This window comes from Peromyscus californicus, unplaced genomic scaffold, assembly GCF_007827085.1.
Source record: "Peromyscus californicus insignis strain IS unplaced genomic scaffold, ASM782708v3 Scaffold_24__1_contigs__length_46423439, whole genome shotgun sequence".
NCBI classification, from domain to species: domain Eukaryota; kingdom Metazoa; phylum Chordata; class Mammalia; order Rodentia; family Cricetidae; genus Peromyscus; species Peromyscus californicus.
In genome coordinates, this window is record NW_026294535.1 from 45093059 (window position 1) to 45118524 (window position 25466).

Below are 25466 nucleotides of genomic sequence, written 5' to 3' on the forward strand. Positions count from 1 at the left end.
CATTTTTATGTGGGTTCTGGGAATTGAACTGTTATCTTTACACACACACACACACACACACACACACACTTTTTTTGTTGCTTATTTGAGACAGGGTGTTATATAGCCTAAGCTGGCTTCTGTAACCAAGAATGGCTTTGAATTTACTGATTGTTTTGTCTCTATCTCCCAAATGCTGGGATTATAAGGCATGCACCACTATACCCTGTCCTAATTAGTTTTAAATTAATTTTATAGTGTGACTTCATTACAACCTAATTGCATCTAGTTATTCAGTTCAGATGGAATTCAATTTTATACTTACATTAGATAGAGATCTGGTTTTATCTTCTCTAAATATGGCTTATTTTGTAAAGATTGGTTCTACCATCATTATTGAATATAATTTTGGGAAAGCAAAGAGGTTGTAATGTTATCTATCACAGTGATGAGGATGGCTTTATAGCAGGACTTGACCTGAATGTTTTAATGTTCTTTAGCTGAAGAGGAAGCGAACGAAGAGGATGTACTGGGAGATGAGACCGAGGTGAGTTGGGAAGGTCGTCACTGGCCTGATAATGTGCCACTGCTTTGGCTAAATGGCTTATTGTCCCTCCTTTGAGTTCTTGGATGCTTGAGAGGAATCAAAGACTGGTTCATTTTCGAGTTCTGTGTTGTCTCTTGATGGAACTCCTTTATTTTCTTAATAAACTTTAATTAATGTTTTTGAGCTAGGGTCTCATAGCCCAGGCTGGCCTCAGATTCACTATGTGGCTGAGGATAACCTGAACTTCTTTCTTTCTTTACTTACTTTCTTTGTTGTTTGTTTGTTTGTTTCCTTATTTATTTCCTTACTTATTTATTTTTTTCATTTATTTTACATGCCAACCACAGTTTCCCCTTCCTCCTCTCTTCCCATTCTCTTCCTCCACCTCCTGTCTACTTCCCCATCCACTCCTCATAGAGATCTGCCTGCCTCTGCCTCCCAAGTGCTGAGATCAAAGAAAAAAAATGTGTAAGTGTGTGAAATACTGGGCTCAAGCGCATAGAAAGGAGAACTTTTCGGAACTAGTTCTCTTCCGCCCTGTTTGAGGCAGGGCTGTCTGACTGTTTGCTGAGCTGGGTACTCTGGGCTAGTAACCCAGACCCTTCCTGTCTCAGCCATCCGTCTTGCTGTAGGACTGCTGGGTTGTAGATCAGCACACCGATTCTGACTTTTCCTTAGTTCCAACTCAGGATTTCAAGCTGATACTACTGAAAGGGCCAAGCAGACACCATGACAGGCTACTCAGTCTTCTCTCAGAGATCAGGCCTCAATTTCAGTTTCCTGAGATTTGAGCAAGCAGTTTCTGGGAGGGCCATGAACAAAAGACATAGATAGTCCTTGCAGTAGCTCCCTCTCTGCACGTACTCGTACTCTGACTATTCAAGGTACAGCCAGTTTACTGTCTGGGACCCCTCACCAACTTAGAGCTATGTGCATGGGTCAGTGTGAACATGTGAGGCCAGCCAGTCTCCATGGCAGCTCAAGGACAGAGCCTGGGCCACTGAGTCAGCCCCCACAGTCAGTATGTACTAGGTTAGCCAGCCTCCATGGCAGCTCAAGGACAGAGCCTGGGACTTGTCCAGGCCTGCCCAGAAAAGGTAACTGTAATCCCCAACCAGTAAACTCAAAGGCTACACACTCTCACCCAGTCATATGATGCAAAGGCTTGTACTACCCTGCTTGAGGTTTTTCCCTTTAAAAACCCCTCACCCTGAGAACTCAGGGCTTGCTGCTTATCAGTAAACCCCATGTGGTTTGCACTGGACGTCGGCGCTGTGGTGGTCTTGAGGCACGAGCACAACACTACCAGACTCTTGCCTTCTGACCAGCCATCTTGCTGGCTCTAATGGGTTTCTGTTTTTAAAACTTTTTTTGAAGATTTTATTTTATTATGTAGGTATGTTATTTGCACATGGGTGCAGCGCTTGTGGAGGCCAGAGGCCTCAGATCCCCTGGAGCTGGAGTCATAGGCAGTTAGGAGCTTCCTGAAATGGGTACTGAGAATCAAACTTGGGTCCTTGGGAAGAGCAGTTTGCCTTTTTTTGGTAAGATTTATTTATTATGTATACAGAAGAGGGTGCCAGATCTCATTACAGATGGTTGTGAGCCACCATGTGGGTGCTGGGATGCATTTTTTTTTTTTTTTTAAAGGCAGGGTTTCTCTTTGTAACAGCTCTAGCTGTCCTGGAAATCTCTTTGTAGACCAGGCTGGCCTCAAACTCACAAAGATCTGTCTGCCTCTGTCTCCCGAGTGCTGGGATTAAAGTTGTGTGCCACCACCGCAGGCCCAGTATACACTCTGAAGTGCTAACCCATCTCTCCAGTACCAGTCATGGGTTTGGTTTTTTTTTTTTTTTTTTTTTTTTTGTCTCTATGTAGCTCTGTCTGTCCTGGGACTTGCTCTGTAGACCAGGCTGGCCTCAAGTTCAGAGATCTGTTTGCCTCTGCCTCCCAAGTGTTAGGATCAGAGGTGTACACCACTACCCCCTTGCTCTGAATGGATATTCTTGATTTATGGTAACCGTGTTGTTTCATTTGGTTTTAGGAAGAAGAACCAAAGCCCATAGAACTGCCTGTTAAAGAGGAAGAACCTCCTGAAAAAGCTGTTGATGTGTAATTATTCCTTTCTAATAATCTGGGTTTGTTTTTTTTTTTTTTTTTTAGCCCTGGCTGTGCCTGGAACTGGCTCTGTAGACCAGGCTGTCCTAGAACTCAGAGATCCACCTGCTTCTGCCTCCCAAGTGCTGAGACTAATGGTGTGCACCACCACACCCAGCCCTTTTTAATAATCTAAATAAGAGCAGAAAGTTCTATTTTTTGGTGTGCTAGTGTGTAATATATATGTGGAAGATGATGTCAGGTGTCTACCTTAATCACTGTTAAGCCTAGTTTTTTTTTTTTTTCTTCTTCCTGAGGCAGGGTCTCACTATGTAGCCCTGGCTGTCCTGGGACTCGCTTTGTAGTACAGGCTGACCTTGAACTCACAGAGATCCACCTGCCTCTGCTTCCTGAGTGCTGAGATTGAAGATGTGCACCTGACCTGACTCCACCTAGTTTTTGAGACCAGGTCTCTTACTGGCATGGAGCTCACCCAGAGCAGAGTGACTGTCTAGTGAGGCCCAGGCGTCTCCTGTCTTTACCTTGTAGTGCTGATCTCTAAGGCACCAGCTCCACACCTGTCTTTTTCACAGGGAGACTGTAGCTTGAACACAGTCCCTCTGGTTTTGTATGGCAAGCATTTACCAACTAAATACTTAGACTCCCAGATAGTGCTTTAAAAAAATACTGGTTTAAAGTTTCATTCTGTTTACTTGTTACACATTCCCCCTGACCTTTCATTTCTGATAAGGTCAGGTACTTTTAGAAAGGTCTCCCTGCTTGAGGTATGTTTCCATTGAAAAAAATGAGTTTTTCTCTGTGCTATGTATTAGATAATTAGAACCAGGTTAACTTCAAGACAGGCACAGTTCAGTTCTCCTAGCCTTTGTTCTTTTGTGAGCCACCATAATAGATTATTAGTTTAGAATCTATGATTCCCTGTGCAGTATAAATTTCTTAGCATCAGCCTCTGCCTCCAGAGTGTTGGGATTAAAGGCATGCTCTACCATGTCCAGTCCTGTAAAACCTTACTCATAGAATTTTATACTTTTACAGAAAACTTTACTTTTGTAGAAAAGTGTGAAACTGTGTATAAGGAGTTTTGTCAGAGGGAGAGATTGGTAGAAGCTGTATCTCATGTAAGTTTACCCTCTATGATTTATGATTTACAGTGGAGGAAAAAAAGACAAAATACCGAAGTAGAAAGTAGATTTTGCTTTGTTTAAATTATCCTTCAAGGTTAATCATAAACATTTTATTGGGGCTCTTTTCACACGTTTGTAGCCGTTTTGCACTTTGAGACATCAGGCATGGAGCAGTCCTCCTACCGTCTTTGTTCTTCATAGCAGTGCCGTTAGTTCTGAAACTGGATCTTCTGTGTAGCTCAGCAAGGTGTAAAACTCATAGTCATCCTGTCCTGCCTCCTGATGCTGGTATTGCAGGTGTGTGCCTATAGTTTTGTTAAGTGCATTTTTTTTTTTTTTTTTTTTTTTTTTTTTTTTTTTTTTTTTTTTTTTGGTTTTTCGAGACAGGGTTTCTCTGTGTAGCTTTGCGCCTTTCCTGGAACTCACTTGGTAGCCCAGGCTGGCCTCGAACTCACAGAGATCCACCTGGCTCTGCCTCCCGAGTGCTGGGATTAAAGGCGTGCGCCACCACCGCCCAGCAAGTGCATTTCTTAAAAGGCAGTGTATGAACCTGGGGCTATAGGTCAGTGGTGGAGGGCTTCCATGACATGTATAAGGCCTAGTGTTTAATTCTCAATTTTTAGGATAGCTGGAATAGACCAAAACCTTTAAAATGCAAAATATACAGAGAGAGAGAGGCAGGGAAGAAGGGAAGGTGTTAAATAGATCATAGAAGATTATAGAAGTTGCAGATGAAGGGGCTGAGTATATTGCTTAGTGAAGTACCCTGGATTTGATCCCTTACACCACAAAAAAACAAAAACAAAAAAAAAGCTAGAAAACTCAGGGGCTGAAGAGATGGTTAATGGTTAAGAGTATGTACTATTCCTGAAGAAGACCTGGGTTTGGTTCCCAGCACTCGCATAGTAGCTCACAACCTGGGTGATTCCAGTTCCAGGAGATACAGTGCCCTCTTCTGGCCTTTGCAGGCACTACACACGTGTACATACATATATGCAGGCAAAACACTCAAAACATCTAAAAGGAAATTGAGCACATTCCACGAAACTTTACAAAGGTTTTTAGTAGTTTTTTGTGGGTGTTTAACATGGAGTGTGTGGGTGTGTATTTGAATATGTGGGTACATGTTTAGGTGCTATGCACATTGTTTCCTGATTTTTCTTTCCTATCTGGGAATCTTTTTATATTACATTGATAATTTATTTAAATGTTATATGTTAGACATAATTTTAATATTCTGTTTTAATCCTTGCATCAACCCTATGATGTTAATTGTTCTAGCAAGTGGTCAGTTGTTTGTGATTTTTTTTTTAGCTTGTTATTATAGGAAGTACAAATAAATAATTTAAAAGTTAAGAGAATAGTATAATGAACCCTCTTGTACTTATCATCCAGATATAATGGCTATTAACTTTGGAACCTTATCCTTTCTAGTAATTACACTCGTCTCCTTTGGGTCTGATGAAGTAGCCCAGGCTGGTGTGGAACTTGGCCATTTAGTCAAGAATGACCTTGATCATCTAATCCCAAGTGCTGGGATTATAGACATGAGCAGCCACATCTGGCTTCAATTAATAACTTACTTTCATTGGAGGAATAGTAATTTATCTTATCAGCCTCCTGTTGATAAACATTTATTCGTAAAAACAATAATTATAGTGTTTTATGTCTGTATCCAACTATTCTCACAGTTATTCAAGTCACATCCAGAGGATGAATGTGTACTGGAAGATTTGCTGTATCACACAGAATGTGCATTTATCATTTTGATAGATTTCTGTCAAATACTTATAAAGCTATTAGTTTCTGTCTTAGTATTCTATTACTGTGAAGAGACGCCATGACCATGGCAACTCTTATAAAAGAAAACATTTAATTATGGCTTGCTTATGTTCAGAGGTTTAGTTCATTATCATCATGGCAGGAAGCATGGCAGCACAAAGACAGACTTTGTGCCAAGCATGCACCTACAGCCTCATGAGGTGTAGCCTCTGATCGGGTGACTGAGGAAGAGAAGACTAGGGCCTGGTTGATTGATGGTTCTGTACATTATGTAGGTACTACCCAGAAGTGGACAGCTGCAGCATTGCAACTCCTTTCTGGGACATCCTGAAAGATACTGGCAAAGGGAAATCTTTACAGTGAGCAGAACTTCGGGCAGTATACATAGCATTACATTTTGTTTGGAAAGAGAAATGGCCAGATGTGTGATTGTTCACTGACTGATGGACTGTAGCCAATGGATTGACTGGATGGTCAGGGACTTGGAAAGAGCAGGATTGGAAAATTGGTGAGGAAAACATCTGGGGAAGAACTATGTGATTAGATCTCTCCAAATGGGCAAAGAATGTGAAGACACTTGTGCCCCATGTAAGTGCTCATGAAAAGGTGACTTCCCCTGAGGAAGAGTTCAGTAATCAAGTAGGTAGGATGACCCGTTCTGTGGAGAGTCAGCCTCTCTCCTCTCTCCTCCTTCATTGCCCAGTGAGTCCATGAACAAAGTGGCCATGGTGGCAGAGATGAGGGTTATGCTTGCGCTCAACAACATGGACTTCCACTCACCAAGGCTATCCTGGCTGCATCTGCTGCTGAGTGCCAAATCTGCCAACGGAAGAGACTGACACTGAGCCCCATATATGGCACCATTCTCGGGGTGACCAGCCAGCAACCTGGTGGCAGGTTGACTACATTGGACTACTTCCTCTGTGGAAAAGACCATGCTTTGTTCTTACTGGAGTAGATACTTATTCTGGTTATGGATTTGCCTTTCCTGCATGTAATGAAGCCAAAATCACCATTCATGGACTTACAGAGTGCTTTATCCACTGACATGGTATCCCACACAGTACTGCTTCTGACCAAGGAACTAATTTCACAGCCAGAGAAGTGCCACAGTGGGCTCATGATCATGGAATCCACTGGTCTTACCATGTTCCCCACCATTCTGAAGCAGCTGGCCTAACAGAAAGATGGAATGAACTTTGGTGTTTTGAACACACCGTTACAGTGCCAATTCGGTGGCAGCATCTTGAGGGCTTGGGCAAGGTTCTCCAGAAGGCAGTATATGCTCTGAATCAGTGTTCAGTATATGGTACTGTTTCTCCTATAGCCAGGATCCATGGGTCCAGGAATTAAGGAGTGGAAAAGAAAATAGTTAGGGTCACCGTATCACCCCTAGTGATGCATTAGGGAAGTTTTTGATTCCTGTTCCCACAGCTCTAAATTCTGCTGATCTAGAAGTTTGGTTCCATAGAGGATATAGTAATCCTACCAGGAACCATAACAAACATTCCATTGAACTGGAATATCAGACTTCTCCTTGGTCACCTTGGACTTTTTTTTTTTTAAGATTTATTTATTATGTATTCAGTGCTCTGTCTGCATGTATGTCTGCACTCCAGAAGAGCACACCAGATCTCATTAGAGATGATTGTGAGCTACCATGTGGTTGCTGGGGATTGAACTGAGGACCTCTGGAAGAGCAGCCAATGCTCTCAACCTCTGAGGCATCTCTTCAGGCCCGCTTTGGACTTTAAATGCCCTTAAACCAACAGGCTAAGAAATGAATAACTGTTAGGATGGTTGATAGATTCAGATTACCATGGGGAAATTGGATTGCCTCTCCACAATGTAGGTAAGAAGGATCATGTCTGGACTGCAGGAGCTCCATTAGAGCGTCTCTTGATGCTACTGTGCCCTGTGATTAAAATGAATGGGAAACCACAACAGTCTAATCCAGAAGGGATGATAAACGGCACAGACCCCCCAAGAATGAAGGTATGGGTCATTCCTTCAGGAAAAGACCAAAGACCTGCTGAAGTGCTTGCAGAGGGTGGAGGAAATACAGAATGGGTAGTAGAGGAAGGTAGTTCTAAACACCATCTAAGGCCACATGACCAGTTGACATGAGTGCTTCTGCTGTATTTTGTTAAGAATGCGTTTGTACAGATATTTGTGTTTTCTTTCAGTTTCTTAACATCAAGAGAATATCAGTGGTTATCATATTTAAGTTTTAGATGCTAAAAGGATGTCCCTCAAGGGACATTGCCACCTATTCTAAATTTATAATGCATTTACAATTGTACATGGGATATATATATTTAGGAGTTATTATGACCTGGTTCTTTTCATTTGGAAATTAATCATGATATAAGGAGATATGATTGTGTGTCAAGTTGACAGAGGGTGGATTGTGATGGCTATTCTTGGATGTCAACTTGACTATACCTGGAATGAACAGTCCAGAAATGGAGGGCACACTTGTGATCTAGATCTTGAGGTTGGAAGACAACATGCCTTTGATCTGGATCTTGAGGTGGGAAGACACACCTTTACTCTGGGCCACACCTTCTGATGGAAGCCTATATAAGGAGAATGGAAGAAGGAAGGGTTCATTCATCCTTCACCTGCTTGCCTTGGCCTTGTCAGCACATCCATTCCTTCACTGGCATTGGAGCCTACTTCTTTGGGATTCCAGCATATAATATACAGATAATCAGTTGAGACACCCAGCCTCGTGGGACTGAGCAACTACTAGATTCTTGGACTTTGTGTTGATAGCTAGCGACTGTTGGATTAGTTGGACTGCAGCCTGTAAGTCTTTCCAATAAATTCTTTATATACATATAAGAGAAAGAGAGACTTTCATCTCGTAAGTTCTGTTACTCACGAGAACCCTGACTAATACATTAGGGGAATGCTTTTTGTATGTGACTGGATAGAGAAATTAGTCAATGAAGAATGGAAATTTCCCATGAATCCTATGAGGATGTAATTGTATTTATTGCCTGAGTTTGTGTCTAAAGGAATTGGTATATAATATGAGGAAGTTCCCTCTTGGGTTCCCTTTCTACTCTGAGGTCTACTGTAATGATTGTTTTTCAAGATGTGAACATGGAGGCTGGGACTGTAGTTTAGTTGGTGTGGTGTTTGCCTCGTATGCTCAGAGCCCTGGGTTCAGTCCCCAGCACTGCGTAAAACTAGATGCAGTGTTGCATGTTTATAATCCCAGTGAGAGGTGGAGGCAGAAGGGTCAGAGGTCAATGTCATTCTTGAGCAGTTGTCTCAAAAACAACAAAAAACAAACCAGATGAGAATGTGGAAGTCACTATCCCGAAGTTGATGGGGAAGACTGCCTCTGCCTTCCTCTGCCTCCCAAGCCTTGGGATTTAAAAGGTGTTTGCCACCATATTTGGCTTTTGCCCCTCTATCTTAATCAGGAAAAAGTCACAGAAGTTTGTTTTATTTAAAGTCTAATTTCATTAAAAGAACAGTCTTGTTGGGCCTAATGGCTCATGCCTTTTTTTTGTTTTTGAGTCAGGGTCTCTCTATGTAGACCTGGCTACCGTGAAATTTGGTATATAAACCAGTCTGGCCTTGAACTCACAGAGATCCTCTTGCCTCTGCCTCAAATGCAGGACTTAAAGGTGTGTGCCACCATGTCTGGCTGTGGCCATGCTTTTAATCCCAACACTTAGGAAGCAGAGGGGGGCAGATCAAGGCCAGCCAAGTCTATATTGGAAATTACAGGCCAAGCTAGGGTTACAGGATGAGGCCCTGTCTTAAAAAGAGAAGTAGGGGAGTGTGTAGTGTACATCTGTAATGAGAGGTGGAGGCAAGAGGATTACGAGTGTGAAGATAGCTTTGACCTCATGGGAGAAGCCATGTCTCAGAAAAAAGCAATGAAAAGATGGAGAGTTGATAAAATTTCTTAAAACAGTCTGAATATTTCTGGGCTGATCTGAATCCCTTATATATCCGAAAGGAAATCTCTTTACATCATCTTTGGTCTGAAGTTACGTGTAAACCCCCCCCCCCCCCAAGTCAAGGCTGTTAAATATTGTAAGACTTAGTTATGGTCAGCAGGGGGCATCCATTGCTTGCCTGTTGGTCTGAGGACCTCCAACAAAAGGATGGAGGACAGAGTCAGGTCCTGTTCCAGAATTGCTTCCTCTGAAATGTCATTAAACCATTACTACCTTTCAGGGCATCAAATGGGAAAAGTGTTTAGGATATTGGAACAAAAGCTGCCCATGTCTCTAAATAAGGGGCCTTAATGAGACTGGTTATGACCCACGGTTTTATGGGAGTTGTTTGTTGGAGAGTTAATGCCCTTCCATTTATCCTGGGACTTCTGAACTTTGTCTGCTGCCCCTGTGGTCCCCTTCTTTTGTTTTCTCTTAAACCTTTTGACCAGTAACTCACCATGTTTTCCTGATTCAACACCCCATCTCCTTAGCCTTTTTCCTCCACTTCCTGTGGCAGTTTTGTTTGTTCTGCTTTGACTGTTCTCACTAGAGCTGAAATCCCACGGGAGCAGCAGGGACTTAGAGAAGATCAAAATCAGGGCTTGTACATCACGGTAAAATACTGCGATGAGAGTGGAGAGCTTGCATTTAATTGAAGGTTGGAAAGAGGGTTCAAAAGTCACTGTAAAGTTCCTAAAAGCACATGGAGTGATTTAGTCCCTTTAGCCCAGTTTATTCAGCCTGACTTCTTTGCTGATTACTTTCTGACACCTTAGTTAAAGTAGCTTAGTTTTAATTTTTTCCTCTCAATAGACAACAGTTCAAGGAACCAGAGTTCTTATGGACTTAATGTTTCTTTAGATTAAAGGGTAGTAGACATATATGGGGCAGAGGACATGACTCGGGTAAATTCTTATACATTTCTAAGGTTTTAATTTAAAATAGCAGTTTTCTGATTTTTTTAAAAAATCTCTTTTCCCAGGGCATCAGAAAAAAAGGTGGTAAAAATTACATCTGGAATACCTCAGACTGAAGTAAGTATTCTTTTTAGTAGCAATCCCTGTCTCATTCATTTTTTAAATATTTATTAGGGTGAGGGTGCATGAATGCCATGGTACACATGTGGAGGTCAGAGGACAGTTTTCTGGAGTCAGTTCTAGCCTTCCACTTTGTTGAGGTAGGGGTCTCTCTCTCTCTTTTAAAAACATTTTTAAAATTTGCCTTTTATGGGTGGGCTGGGGGGGAAGGTGAGGGGGGCCATAGCGGGGAGAACAAGGGTATCCGTGGCTGATATGTAGAACTGAATTGTATTGCAAAAAAAAAAAAAAAAAAAAAAAAAACAGGATAAAAAAAATTGCCTTTTATTTATCTGTCAGTTGTGTGGATGAGTGGGTGGGTGTGGTTGCATGTGTAGGTCAGAGGACAAGTTGGGGGAGGTGGTTCTCTTCTAGCATGTGGGTTGCAGAGACCAAACTTAGTCAGCAAACAACTTTACCCCCTGAACTATCTCCCTGGCAAACATCTCCCTGGCATAATCTGGTCTCTAGTCTCTGGTGCTGTGTTTGTTGTGTGCCCCAGGCTGACTGGTCAAGAGCTTCTAGCAGATCTCCACCATCTTGTGACAGGAGTGCTTGGTTTGCAGATGTGTACTAGCACATTTGGCTTTTTACATGGTTCTGGTTTTTTGTTTTTTTAATGTGGGTTCTGGGGCATTCTAGCTTAGGTTTTAGGACTTGCACAGCATGCACCTTCACCCACTGAGTCCCCATCCTCCCCCCCTCAGCCCCCCAGACAGGGTAGGGTTTCTCTGTGGAGCTTTGGAGCTTGTCTTGGAACTCGCTTTGTACATCAGGCTGGCCTCACAGATATCCGCCTGGCTCTGCCTCCCGAGGCTGGAATTAAAGGTGTGCGCCGCCGCTGCCGCCACCACCAGGCTGGTTTTGTTTGTTTGTTTTTTGTTTCTTGAAACAGCATCTTACTGTGTAGCATAAGCTAGCCCCAAATATAATCTTTACAAATCAACCTCCCAGGTGCTAGGATTCTAGGTACATGTCACTGTGCCTGGCCATCTTTTTTTAACCCTTTCTTCTGTCTACATCATTTAAAATTTTTCATTTAGGGCTGTTAATTTGGCTTTGTAGGTAAAGGTACCTGTGGCTAAAGCGACAACCCGAGTTTGATCCCCTGGAACCATATGTTAGAAGGGAGCAAGTGAGTTACATATGTTGTAGCATAGATGCATACATCCATGCATGCACACAAAATTAAAAATAAATAAATGTAAAAAAATTAGTAATAGACAAATTCAATATTGACAATTGATGTTTCTTTCTCTACCTACTCAGGAAAATATTTGGGCTGGCAGGGTGAGCAGTTACCTTAAAACTGTCATCTGCTACATATACCACTGTGGTCTTAATAGTAACTTCACAGGCATAGGATTAGAGTTTGAGAAGTTGTGTCTTGGAAAAGTAGCAATGGTAGATGTTCCCTTTAAATTGTTAGTTAGTAGCTGGTAAGAGTGAAATTTCTTTGGATTCTTATTTCAAGATGTATGAAAACAGGTTTCATTTGAGATCTTGTGTTAAACTTTGTATTTTCAAAGTAGAGGGTTTTTTTTTTTTTTTTTTTTTTGGTAGGTTGGTTTGGTTTTTTGAGATAGTGTTTCTCTGTGTCACCCTGGCTGTCCTGGAGCTCACTCTATAGACCAGGCTAGCCTTGAACTCTCAGAGATCCACCTGCCTCTGCCTCTCTGAGTGCTGGGATTAAAGGCATGTGCCACTACTGCCCTGCTCAAAGTAGAAATTTATGTATTTTAGAATTCAGTCAAGTAGTGTTTTTTTAACTTTTAGATTACTTGTACTGGAACCAAGATGTTCCTTTGATCTTTTTCACAGGGCAACCAAATACAACTTTTGGGTTTTGGGGTTTGTGTAGAATTACTCTTTTTTTTTTTTTTTTTTTTTTTTTGGTTTTCCAAGACAGGGTTTCTCTGTGTAGCTTTGCGCCTTTCCTGGATCTCGCTCTGTAGACCAGGCTGGCCTCGAACTCACAGAGATCCGCCTGGCTCTGCCTCCCAGAGTGCTGGGATTAAAGGCGTGCGCCACCACCGCCCGGCGAATTACTCTTTTTTGTTGTTGTTGTTTTTGAGAATGTGAATGTAATAATAGTTTTGTGTGTGTGTGCACACGTGCTTGCTTTCTGGAAACAGTTGTTGTGTTAAGCCTAAGAATGGATACTACTTGATATGGTCTCAAGTAGTCAGTGTTTTCAGTTAGACCTTAAGAAATGACCCTAACCAGCTTCTTTTTAAACAAGACATTACAGTTTTCTCTATTTTCATCTGTCATCACTTAGAGAATGCAGAAGAGGGCTGAACGATTCAATGTCCCTGTAAGCTTGGAGAGCAAGAAGGCTGCGCGGGCAGCTAGGTGAGTGTTTCTAGCCCTGTGGACACAAGGTGGAGAGGTTTAGTGCAGGAGGTCAGATCTTTGTTTCTAGATATAATTGTTGATTTTAAGTGGAGTAGTGTTCTCATTAAAATTAATGAATACAGTTTGGGCCATAGTCAGAACATTTCTGCTGATTTGAATATTATCGCTTATGCGTTAGTTTTTGTCATCAATGGTCAGGGTTTTTATAATAGGTAAAAGTCAGGAACAGACAGCTGCTCCTGAGTCTGAGGACTTTTAGTGTACTCTTGGACTCTTGGTGAGAAGGAGAGTAAACTGAACCTCTTTCATGGGGTTGTTAGAATTAGCTAATGATTGCAAAGTTTGAGATCACAAGGAAGAAGTGTCATGTACCCTTGACACGGACACAGACAACTAAGAGTGTGAACAGCTTCCTAAAATTCAGCTTGTCTTTTTTCCTACAGGTTTGGAATTTCTTCTGTTCCAACAAAAGGTGAGAATACAGAGGTTCTTCTGAGAAATTTTACTTTCTTTCTTTCTTTTCTGAGAATAGATTTCATTCCTCCAAATTAAAGTAGATTTGTTGGCTCTAGAAGCCCTTAAAGAGTTAATAGCATTTGCACCCTTAAGACCTTAGGAATGATTAAGAGAAGGTTCTGAAATTATGATAGAGGAGATCTCACCATTTGTTTTCCTTTCCTAGGACATCTGAGAAATTTCTAGTATCTTGTTTACTTATTTTTGTGTCTTATTAGCATAAAGTTATTGTGTACTTTTTCAGGGCTCTGAGCTAAACATAAGTACTAAAAGTGAAGGAGACTGTATTTAACGTCACAATTTTACTTTTAAGAGCTTAACAAAGAAGTGATCTTTGATACACTTAGACTTAGCCATGAGACTTAGGTTAGCATCACATATATTGATCAATAATTGGAAAAAAAGTATCTAATATAGGATTAATTAAGTGTATACTGTCGTGCAGTAGACTACGTAAAATGTTCAAATGCTATTTTAAGGGCTGAAGAGGTGGCTCACTGGGTAAAGTGCTTGAGGAGAGTTTGAGCCCCAGAACTCGGATTTAAAAAACAGCAGAATATGGTGATGCGTGCTTATAATCCTAGGGCTGAGCAGGCTGAGGCTGGGGGGATACCTGGGACCTTCTGGCCTGCCAACCTGCCTAATTGGTGAGCTCTAGGCCAGTGAGAGACCCGTCTCAACCAAACAAAACCAAGTGGACAGAGCCTGAGGAACCATGCCTGAGACTGTCCTCTGGCCTCCCATATACACACAAAATATAATATTTTAAGATAGGGTAAAGCAGTGTATTCCTGCAGTTCTAGCACTGAGACTGAGGCAAGAGAATTGCTAGTTGAAATCCAGCCTTAGCTATGTAGTAAAAAAAAAAAAACCTGGCTGGGCAGTGGTGGTGTATGCCTTTAATCCCAGCACTCGGGAGGCAGAGCCAGGTGGATCTCTGTGAGTTCGAGGCCAGCCTGGGTTACAGAGTGAGTTCCAGGAAAGGCTCCAGCTCTAAAGCCACACACAGAAACCCTGTCTCAAAACAAAACAAACAAACAAACAAACAACAAAAAGTCTTAACTGAGGGGTGGTGCACACCTTTAGTCTTGGGAGGCAGAGGCAGGTGGATCTCAGAGTTCAAGGCCAGCCTGGCCTAGAGTTCCAGGACAGTCAAGACTACACAGAGAAACCCTATCTTGAAAAATAAATAAAGAAAGAAAGAAAGGAAGGAAGGAAGGAAGGAAGAAAGAAAGGAAGAAAGAAAGAAAGATGGGGTGGGTGTGGGGGCTGTCTTAAAAAAGAAGCCTAGTGGCTGGGTGTGTAGCTCAGTTTGTAAGGTACTTGCCTAGCATGCAGGAGGCCCTGGTTTTGAGCCCTAGTACTATGTAAACCAGGCGTGACAATGCTTGCCTGAAATACTAGCATTTGGATCGTGGAGGCACAAGGATCAAGTTCATGTCATCATTGGCTACATAGGGTGTTTGAGGTCAACTTTGCATGGGACTCTACCAAAAGAATTCTAGGTGTGGGAATGTAGCTCAGTAGAAGAATGCTTGCCCAGCATAAACAAGGCCCTAGGTTTGATCCTTAAAACCTACCCTCCTCAAAGAAGTATAAAATATTTATCAATTAGGAACATAAATGAAAAGGCAAGTTCTATAATTATATTAGCAAATATGTTACTGTTTTAGTTATAAAAGAGAAAGTATATGGGCATGAAGAAAAGATCAGAAGGATATACACTGATTTGTTTGTATTAATCAGGTCATGTTACTGGAATTTTGAAAGACTTTTTGCTTTTTTTTTTAAATCCATACAATAAATGTGTTATTTTTTAAAAAGAAAATAATAAAAAGGAAAGTTACATATATATACATACATATATATTCTCTATGTAGCCCTGACTGACCTGAAACTCTATATAGACTAGACTGGCCTCTAACTCAGAGAATCCACCTGCCTCTGCCTTCTGAGGGCTGGGATTCAAGGCATGTACCATCTCACATGGCTTCAAAGTTGTGTCTTAGAAAAGAATATAGGACCTGTTCTCCAGGATTTAATGTAGCTACAATCCAATCCTGTTATCTTGTGATCTTTCAGTAATTTAATGTGTTGAGAAAAAATGTCCCAAAGAGGTCGGGTTGCTATACTTACAAAAACACCAAGGCTTGGAGCATAACCCTGGGTTTGTTCCCAGCACTTTATAACAGAATAAGAAAAATCCTGGTTGCCATCACTAATATTTTAGAAATGACATGTTTTGTCGCTGTTGATTATATCAAAAGAAATTCAGTATAATTGGTATGGGTACTACAGAGATGACTTAAAAGATGATGCTTTATGAAGAAAAATAAAAGCAAAAATTAAGCCAGATGATATGGCCCAAGTGCTATAATCCCAGCATTGGGAGGCTGAAGCAGAGTCACCAAGAGTCAAGGCCAACCTGATTTACAGTGAGACTCTGTCTAAACAACTTCAAAGCTGGTCATGGTGGTATACACCTTTGAGCCCAGCACTGGGAGGCAGAGGTAGACCTATCTTTCTGAGTTCCAGGATAGCCAGGGCTATGTAGAGAGACCCTGTCTCAAAACACCACAAAAACAAGACAAAACAATAAAATAAAACAAAAAACAACTCTTCTCTGTACCCCCCCAAAAGCTAAAATTAATAATCTGAAAAGGAAACTTGGTCAATAATGTAATATATAAGTAACATTTGCAGTGTTATTTATACATTCTGACATTAGAACTACAGAATAAGCCGAGTAGTGGTGGTGCACACTTTTAATCCCACCCAGCACTGGGGAGGCAGAGGCAGGAGGATCTCTAAATTTGAGTCTAGCCTGGTCAATAGAGCAAGTTCCAGGACAGCCAGGGATACACAGAGAAACCCTGTCTCGAAAAACAAACAAACAAACTACAGAATGACTCTTAGAAGAATTTAGGAAATGTGAAAGGAAATAATATTTTTTGAACCAGAGCATAAGACAGACACTTAATAGTTCATATATATTTGAATGTCTACAGCGGGAAGCTATGAGAAATAAAGGTTAGTTGAAAGTTTAAAAAGTGTTGTTCTGGGGTAGCCCCCGAGAAGACTGCTCAATAGAAAGGGTCTAAGTCAGTAGAAAGTCGTTATGGGGCTGGAGGGACAGCTCAGCGGTCTGCCAGAGGACCCGGGTTCAGTTCCCAGCACCCACATGACAGTGCACAACTGTCTGTAACTCCAGTTCCAGGGGACCCAACACCCTCACACAGACATACATGCAAGCAAAACACTAATGCACATAAAATTAAAAATAAATACATTAAAAAAAATAAAGTCTTTGCTGATGAATACACTTGGTGTTTGGGATCCCAGTGTATAAGCCTTTCCCAGGGTGAGCTTTTATACACAAAAACTATGTCCTTGGTTGACATACTTCAGTTAACAAGAACAGTTAGCTAGGAGTGGAAAGAACTTCAGAAGCCAAAAAGCAAGGTTAGTACATTTAGAGACTATGGAATTTGATGGATTAGGCCTTTGCTTTAGTTTTGGCAGGTGATGTGGTCTATGTGGTGAGTTTTACAGCCTGAATGGTACTTCCATCCTGGAATCAGTTGTGCTAAGGTCTCAGGGCTTACTAAGATCTTGGGCCCTGTTACAGTTTGGAACAAATAATTATCACAGTATAGTGGTGCCTACCTGTAATCCCAGCTCTTGAGGGTGGAAAAGTGGATGAAGGAGGATTTGGGTTCAGGGCCATTCTCTGCTACATAAATACTATATTAGTTACTTTTCTGTTGATGTGACAAAACGTCATGATGAAAGGCAACTTGAGGAAGAGAGAATTTATTTTGACTTATGGTTCCAGAAGGATAGGAGTCCATGATGGTGGAGCAGAGGCATGACGCCAGGCAGCAGACATGGTGGCAGGACAGGGAGCTGAGAGTTCACATCGTGAGACAGGCACAGAGCACAGAGGGTGAGCTTGAAACAGGCATAGCTCCAGTGATGCGTCCTTCAGCAGGACCACACTTCCTGAACCTCCTTACACACTGCTACCAGCTAGGGGCCAGGCGCCTGTTCAAATGCTCAAGTTTTTGGGTGACATTTCTCGTTCAAGCCATCGTATACATACATAAAGTATGTAATTCATTGGAGTTTTTTAGTTTATTCAGAGGCCTCTGCAGCATTACAGTGAATCTGATATTTATTACCCACGAAAGGAATTTTGTACCTATTACCAGTTATTCATTCCCTCTTCTACCCTAGTGTTTAGTCAACTACTGGTGTTTATCTCCATTTATAAATTTAGCTTCACACAAATGGAAGCATGTATGATATGTGATCTTTTGTAATTAGCTTTTTCATTTAGTATAGTACTTAATTTTTTTTTTTTTTTTTTTTTGAGACAGAATTTCACTTTGTACCCCTGGATGGACTCAGACTTGCTGTGTAGCTTACTTAGGCTGGTTTCAGATTTACGATCTTTCTCCTTTAGCCTCCCAAATGCTAAAATTACAGATCTGCATCACTGGGCCTGTTCTGTATATCTTTTTTTGTTTTTCTTTTTGTTTGTGTTTTCAAGACAGGGTTTCTCTGTGTATCCCTGGCTGTCCTGGAACTGCCTCTGTAGACTAGAGTGGCCTCAAACTCACAAAGATCCTCCTGCCTCTGCCTCCCAAAGGCTTGAACTACCACTGCCAGACATGTATGTCTTATCTCTTTGTGTATATAAATGGTGCTTTGCCACTGAACATTCTCAGTCTAACATGTTTCCAAGATTGATATTAAAGAATATTTCATTCATTTTATTGCTTATAGTATATTCCACTATATGGCTATGCCCCGTTTTATTTAACCAGTTATCAGTTGATAGTAGCTTATTGCTTTCACTATTTATCTGATACAGTTAATGATGCTGTGAATATTTGTAAGTTTTTGTATGGGTGTATGTTTTTCAATTTTTTTAACCCATGTCTAGAAGATAACTTACATGGAGTTGGTTCTCTTCTTCACCTTACTTGGACTCTGGGGATGAACTGCAGGCTTGTGGCGCAAACACCTTTACTTGCTGGGCCATCTCACCAGCCCCAGTGTCTGATTCTTATAACCACAGAACAGTCTGTGAAAGTATCTTAAATTCTGTTTGTAGGTGTTGTTCTTTTTGAATCAATTAATTAAAATTTTGAGACAAGGTCTCATGTATGTCTAAAGGGTTTTTATCGTGCGTATTATGCTGATGCTCTTAATTTGATTTGAAGATTTAATTTTATGAGTTTTAACAATATTAAATAATTAACCTTTTTTTCCCCCAGGTCTGTCATCTGACACCAAGCCTATGGTATGAAACCCTTTAAAATCTCTTGCAAGCAGATCTGAATCCTGTGCAGTTTTACAGATAGAATCTCTGTCAGAGTTTGCTAACTTTTCAGTATAGTGTGCCTTGAATTTTAAGTATTTGAAGTCTGGGGAAGATAGAAAAATTGCCACATCTTCAAGTTACTATAGATATCCTTTCCTACCAGCCATCGCTTTGAAAGGATAAGTAGATTTTTGTTAGCTAAAGGATAACCCCTTGGTTTTATGACCCTGAAGTTTTAGGCCTTACAGCTTTTGGTAATGCCTAATTTTTTCTAATTAATTAATTAATTTTGTTTCTTTGAGACAGGGTCTCTCTGTGTATCCTGGCTGTCTTGGAACTCACTCTGTAGACCTCAGAGATCTACTTGCCTCTGCCTCCCGAGTGCTGAGATTAAATTTTTTTTTTTTTTTTTTTTAAGATTTGTTCTTGGAGAGGGGCATGCCACAGTGTGTGTGTATGTGTATGTGGTGATTAGAGGACAACATGGTGGAGTTGGTTCTCTTCTTCCACCTTGACTCGGGTTCTGGGGATAAACCGCCAGGCTTATGGCGCAAACACCTTTGTCTGCTGAGCCATCTCACCAGCCCCAGTGTCTGATTTTTTTAGGGGGTGGGGGTTTGAGACAGGGTTTCTCTGTGTAGTGTTGGTGCCTGTCCTGGATCTCGCTCTGTAGACCAGGCTGGGCTCAAACTCACAGAGATCTACCTGCCTCTGCCTCCCGGGTGCTGGGATTAAAGGCGTGCGCCACCACCGCCTGGTTCAATGTCTGATTCTTAATGACAGCAAACAATCTGTAGAAGCAACTTAATAAATTCTATCTGTAGATAGTGTTCTTTTTAAAAATCAATTAATTGTTTAATTTTTTGAAACAGGGTCTCATGATTCCCAGGTCAGCTGAGGATGGCCTTGAACTGTGATTCTCTTGCCTCTACTTTCAGAATGCTGGGATTGCAGGCATACTTCACTCTGTTGGCCGCACTCTGTCTGCCCCACTTCATATGGTGCTGGGGATCAAACCCAGGGTGCATGCCCAGCAGGCGCTCCACCAGCTGAGCTGCATCCCCAGCCTTCTGTCTCTTACTGTTGCCTGTAAACTGAAGAGAAGGCAGGCATGGTAGTGCACGCCTTTAATCCCAGCACCTGGGAGGGAGGCAGAGGCAGAGGCGGTGGGTCTTTATGCACTTGGAGGTCAGCCTGGTCTACAGAGCCAAGCAAGCCAGGGCTACACGGTCAGATGTCACACACACACAAATATTGTTATGTATTTTTATATATGTAAAAATTATACACAGATATGTATATGTTATATACATATAAGAATTAAAAATGTAGAATTAGACTGGTATTTTCTGGGCCCTTGTGACTAGGTAGCATGTTTTAAAAGAAACATATTGTGGTAAAATATATTCAACTGAAATCCTGCTTCAGTTAGTATTGTAACTGAAATTGAAATATTTTATTATTGTTATTATTAGTTAACATGTTCTAATGATCATACCAAGGCTTCCAAGAAAAGAAAGAGAATTGAGCTGAGTAGTATCATTTGTCTTCTAAAGCTGAGAAGTTTGTCTTTGCTTGAAGATAACAATTAGGAATCACTTAGCAGAGTTTGTAATCTCAGTATTCAGGAGGCTGAAGCAGGAGGATTGCTGCAAGTTTGAGGCCATGCTGGGGTATATAGTGAGTTCAAGGCTATCTTGGGCTTCATAGTGGGAGAGCCTGTCTCAGAAAAGTAAAAACCAGTCACACAAACTACTTTTAGAGCTTGTGTGGTAGGAATTCATGGATTTGGACTGTCAATGATGGACTTGTTTTTAGAGAGAATGGTTTATATATATGGTAGTTTTTTCAAGCAGTGTTTGGCCTACTTTGATCTTGAGCCCTCTTAAGCCCTTGTGACCATTGATGAATAAAGGAGTTAGAGCTGAACCGAACCCTTCACCTTCACCACATTTCAGAAGAGGCTTTTTGTCATTGGGATGAGTAGGTGTCACGTGTTTCCTGAGTTTGGCACATAGGGTGTGTTTGACGTCAGTAGGCTTATTTGAACTCAGCTTTAGACCATAGTTTCTGCCTTCTCTGTTTTTTATTCTTATTTTTTAATGTATCTCTATTTTTGTAGGTTAACTTGGATAAACTAAAGGAAAGAGCACAGAGATTTGGTTTGAATGTCTCTTCCATCTCTAGAAAGGTAATATATATTGCTGTAACTGCTGTTTTTAGAATATTAGAACAGCCTGGGAAGCCTATACAGATTGGAAATGACTTCATGAAGTCATTTTGTAAAGCTGGCTTCTTAGCACTTCATTTTTATAAGTCATTTGAATATCACTGCCTTACTATTGATTATATCATATGAACTGTAAACAAAATAACTTTGTCCTATAGATTATCCCCCCCCCCGCCCCCGCCCCCCCCCCCCCCCCCCCCCCCCCCCCCACAGGGTTTCTCTGTGTAGCTTTGTTTGGTTCCTGTCCTGGATCTCGCTCTATAGACCAGGCTGGCCTCGAACTCACAGAGATCCACCTGGCTCTGCCTCCCAAGTCCTGGGATTAAAGGTGTGCGCCACGACCGCCTGGTTTAAGAATATTTTCATAGCTTATACCCAGACAACTAAAACACAGCCTGTTTCTCTTCGATATATTGTTGGATATAGGGAGGCAGGCTGGTTTCTGTAGTGATACCCTATCTTAAAAAAAAAACAGTGTGGACTAAAGTGATGTTAAAATGTGATTTAACTACCCTGATGCAGGTATAGTGGGAATTAAAGAGAAAGCAGGTACCTAGAATAAAATTTGAAGGTCATATAGAACAAAAGTAAAATATTTTTCTTTTTTTTTTTCTGATCATCTGCTAACTGATACTGTTTACTTTTTTAAGCAAGATGACTTTGTTGATTTTGTTGATACCATTTTGGGGTGACCACTTTTCAGGGCACACTTGTCTTTGGAGTTTTGTTAGCTATGCTGGGGAAAATGATAAGGATTCTCCTTTTTCCTTACTGTACTTGTTCTTTTAATTTTAGTTTTGTGAGACTGGGGGTACATTTCTTAGTTTAAGTGGTAGCAGGCTAGCTCAAACCAGAAAAAAAAAACAACTTAAAACAACAACAACAACTTCTGGGACTGGGAAGCTAGCTCAGCTGTCAAGAGTGCATTACTCCTTGCATCTGTGTCAGCTGCTCATAACCAGCTGTGCTCCAGCTCCAGAGGATCCGATGCCCTCTTCTGGCCGCCTGGGTGTGCCCATGTGTATGTCAGGTGCCTACACCTGTGTGCACGTGCAGACGCTGGGGAAGGGCCCAGGTTTCCTCTGTTGCTGCCTCATTTCTGAGTCAGAATCTCTCCTGAACCTGGAATTCATATTTTTCTGCTATGTTGGCAGGCAGGAAGGCTCAGTGGTCTTCCTGCCTCCATGCCCCGAGTGCTGAGATTGCAGGTGCAAGTGACTTCACTCCTGCCCGATCTGGCTTGGTTATTCCTAGGTGCTAGGATCTGAACTCTGGTATTCATGGTTGCATAGCAAATGCTTTTCATCACTGAGCCAGCTTTCCATCCTCTTTTTGTATGCATATTTTTACCTGTGTATTTGTGTTTGTGTCTGTTTATCTATATATGTGTACAGGTACATGAGTGCCATGGCTCATGTGTGGAGGTCAGAGAACAACTTGTAAGATTCATTCAGTTCTCTCTTTCCCACCATCTTGGCTCTAGGGTTTAAATTCAGGCCATCTGTCTTGGCTTATTTTAATTATGCGTATGGGTATTTTATCTGTTTATATGTCTATATACTTTTGGGCCTACTGCCCCTTTGAAGGCCAGAAGAGGGTGTCAGATTTCCTGTAACAGAAGTTACAGATAGTTGTTAACCATCATGTGGGTGCTGGGAATCAAATCTGGGTCCTCTGGAAGAGCAGCCATTGTTTAATCATTGAATCATCTCTCCAGCCCCTGCAATGAGCTATATTCTCCTAGGTCCCCCCCCACACACTTTTTTTTTTTGACCAGGTCTCACTCTGTAATTGAAACTGGACTCAAAATTCTCTTATTACAGTGTCTCCAGTAGCTGGAATTACAGGCATACACTTCCATGCCCAGTTTTATAGAAGTATCTGTCAAACCATATATTTAGACCACTAGAATTTAAAAAAATTTTTTTTCTAAAAGATTTATTTATTAATTATGTATACAATGTTCTGCCTGCGTGTATGCCTGCAAGCCAGAAGACGGCACCAGATCTCATTGTAGATGGTTGTGAGCCACCATGTGGTTGCTGGGAATTGAACTCAGGACCTCTGGAAGAACAGCCAGTGCTTTTAACCTCTGAGCCATCTCTCCAGCCCCCGAATTTAAAAATTTTTTTTAAAATATTTTCTTACTTTGTGTGTATGAGTGTTTGGCTTGTGTATATGTCTGGGCACCATGTGTGTGCTTGGTGCCTTAGGAGTCAGAAGCCAGTAATTATATTCCCTGGAGCTGGAGTTACAGATGGTTGTGAGCTGCCATGTGGTGTCAAGAATTGATTACCGCCGGGCGTTGGTGGCGCACGCCTTTAATCCCAGCACTCGGGAGGCAGAGCCAGGCGGATCTCTGTGAGTTCGAGGCCAGCCTGGGCTACCAAGTGAGTTCCAGGAAAAGGCGCAAAGCTACACAGAGAAACCCTGTCTCGAAAAACCAAAAAAAAAAAAAAAAAAAAAAAAAAAAAAAAAAAAAAAAGAATTGATTACCATTTGCAAGAGCAACCAGTGTTTCATTTTTTTTTTTTTTTTGAAATGGGGTCTCTCTATGTAGTCCTGGCTATCATAGAGCTCATGTAGATGAGGCTGCCTCAAACTCAGAGAGATCCCCCTGCCTCTGACTCCCAAATGCTAAGATTAAAGGTTCCTGCCATCATGCCTGGTATATTCAGTGTTCTAGAACTTCCTATGTAGACCAGACTGGCTTTGAATTCACAGAGCTCCACCTGTCTTCCTCCTGAGTGCTGAGGTTAAAGGTGTACACACCACACCTGATCCGACATTGTAATTGTTTGGTTGCCCAGAGTTTGTTACATAGTCAGGTTTGTATTTATGATATAGTCAGGTCAGTACACCTAGCTGTATCTCATCTTGGGGACCTGTGTTCCAGTGTAGCCTGTTTTAATTCTGCCATTTATATTTAAATTTCATAGTTCCCCACACACAGATTTCCTTCGATAGGTATGGGACAGATCGTGTAGGTTGTAGCTAGAAAGAGGGTACCTCTTCTTGCTGATGTTTCTGTCATCTCCGTTGTACAGGACTTACTTCTGACTGCTTGAACTTTAGGCCTTGCCTTACTGAAATGTCAGTAGACTTAGCTACAGGTCACAATCCATGATTAAAGAAAGGAGGACGATTGTAAAAGCAGATGAGCTACAAAGAAAAAAATGTTTATACCTCCCCCCCCTTCTTAACCACAGTCTCAACTTTTCATAGTACAGATGTGCAGCTTGGGCTGCACGTTTTAAAACTGAGGAAGTAGAGTGTTTGCAGTTTTTGGCAGACGTTTTCATGAATGCTCATGCATTTCAGTTCTTAGCTCTATAAATGTGTTATATGCATTAGACATTACATAGAAACTTAGTCAACTCTGCCTTCCCATACTCTTCCTCTTTGCCTAGTGAAAGTAACCTTACTAGTTTTAGTTTATCTTTCTTTTTCTGGAATATTACCAGATTTCCCCACACTTGGAGCTTTTTCATATGGTAACTATCCTACTAAGTTTCTTTCTCTAGATTTGTTATTCTTATTGGTAGATGGTAATGGGGCTGGTGATCAAATCCAGGGCCTTGTACATGCTTGTCAAACATTCTACAACTGCCCTAGATATCCCTGGGTATTTTCACGGGATATATATGTGTGTGTGTGTGTGTGTATGCACGCGCGCGCTTATCATTGGTTAGTGGTGAGTTGCTTTAAGATGAGAAATTTAATAGACTATTAATTTTGAGAAGATTGTCTCTGAAATATGCTGAGATATTAAAGAGTCAGTTCCATCCAGTGTGTGTTGCCTCATCCTGTGACCCCAACACTTTTGAAGATATGAGGCAGGGGAGCTCATGTGCGACACCAGCCTGGGCTGTATAATATGCTGTCTCAAAAATCAGAGAGGCAATGTAGAGTCCTGTATCTGTTTTTCCTAATCTTCTTCTACCTATTTAAGGTAAAATAAAAAAGGTAAAAATAAAAATAAAACAAAAACCTCCTCTCTCCACTGACCCAGTGGAACAAACTTTGAGGGAGAGAAAGGTGCTACTTAAAGAGTGAATAGTAGAGGGGACTCTCTGACCTCTGTTTATCCAGTTTATTTGTAACAAATACATCTTCACCTCCCTCCTCATCATTTCCCCTGCCCCAAACCTTTTCTCCTTCCTGTTACACTTCCAGTGCAGAATTATTTATTTTTTTTCTGCCCAGAGTTTTTGAAAAGATAATCTTAATTTTAACTAGATGGTAATGGTGTTTTCTTTGTTCAGTTGTTCTGTTTTCACACTCTGCCTTAAGGTTAGACACATCTTTGTTGTTGTTGTTGTTTTTAAGTATTACTCACACAAACACACCAATTTAAAAGTTACAAAAATCTGTATAAGAGGAAATGGGGTGCTTGGTTTGGGGTGTGGGACTGTATTGTGTGTTAATTGGGGTTTTGTTTG

At 41.3% G+C, this 25466-nt stretch overlaps 1 protein-coding gene across 4 annotated transcripts in view; it reads left to right on the forward strand.

The window, feature by feature from the left end:
- The window catches only part of Sarnp (SAP domain containing ribonucleoprotein), a 64899-nt gene that overhangs the window by 16018 nt on the left and 23415 nt on the right, over positions 1 to 25466 (forward strand). For all 4 annotated transcript variants that reach the window (XR_008221735.1, XM_052753715.1, XM_052753714.1 and 1 more), the window contains 7 exons: positions 480 to 526; positions 2571 to 2638; positions 10498 to 10549; positions 12873 to 12946; positions 13393 to 13421; positions 18748 to 18773; positions 20917 to 20985. Coding sequence is in view for 3 of the 4 variants with exons in the window: in XM_052753715.1 (XP_052609675.1) it covers positions 480 to 526; positions 2571 to 2638; positions 10498 to 10549; positions 12873 to 12946; positions 13393 to 13421; positions 18748 to 18773; positions 20917 to 20985 (365 nt within the window). In the remaining variant the exon portion in view is untranslated. The remainder of the gene's footprint in view (positions 1 to 479; positions 527 to 2570; positions 2639 to 10497; positions 10550 to 12872; positions 12947 to 13392; positions 13422 to 18747; positions 18774 to 20916; positions 20986 to 25466) is intronic.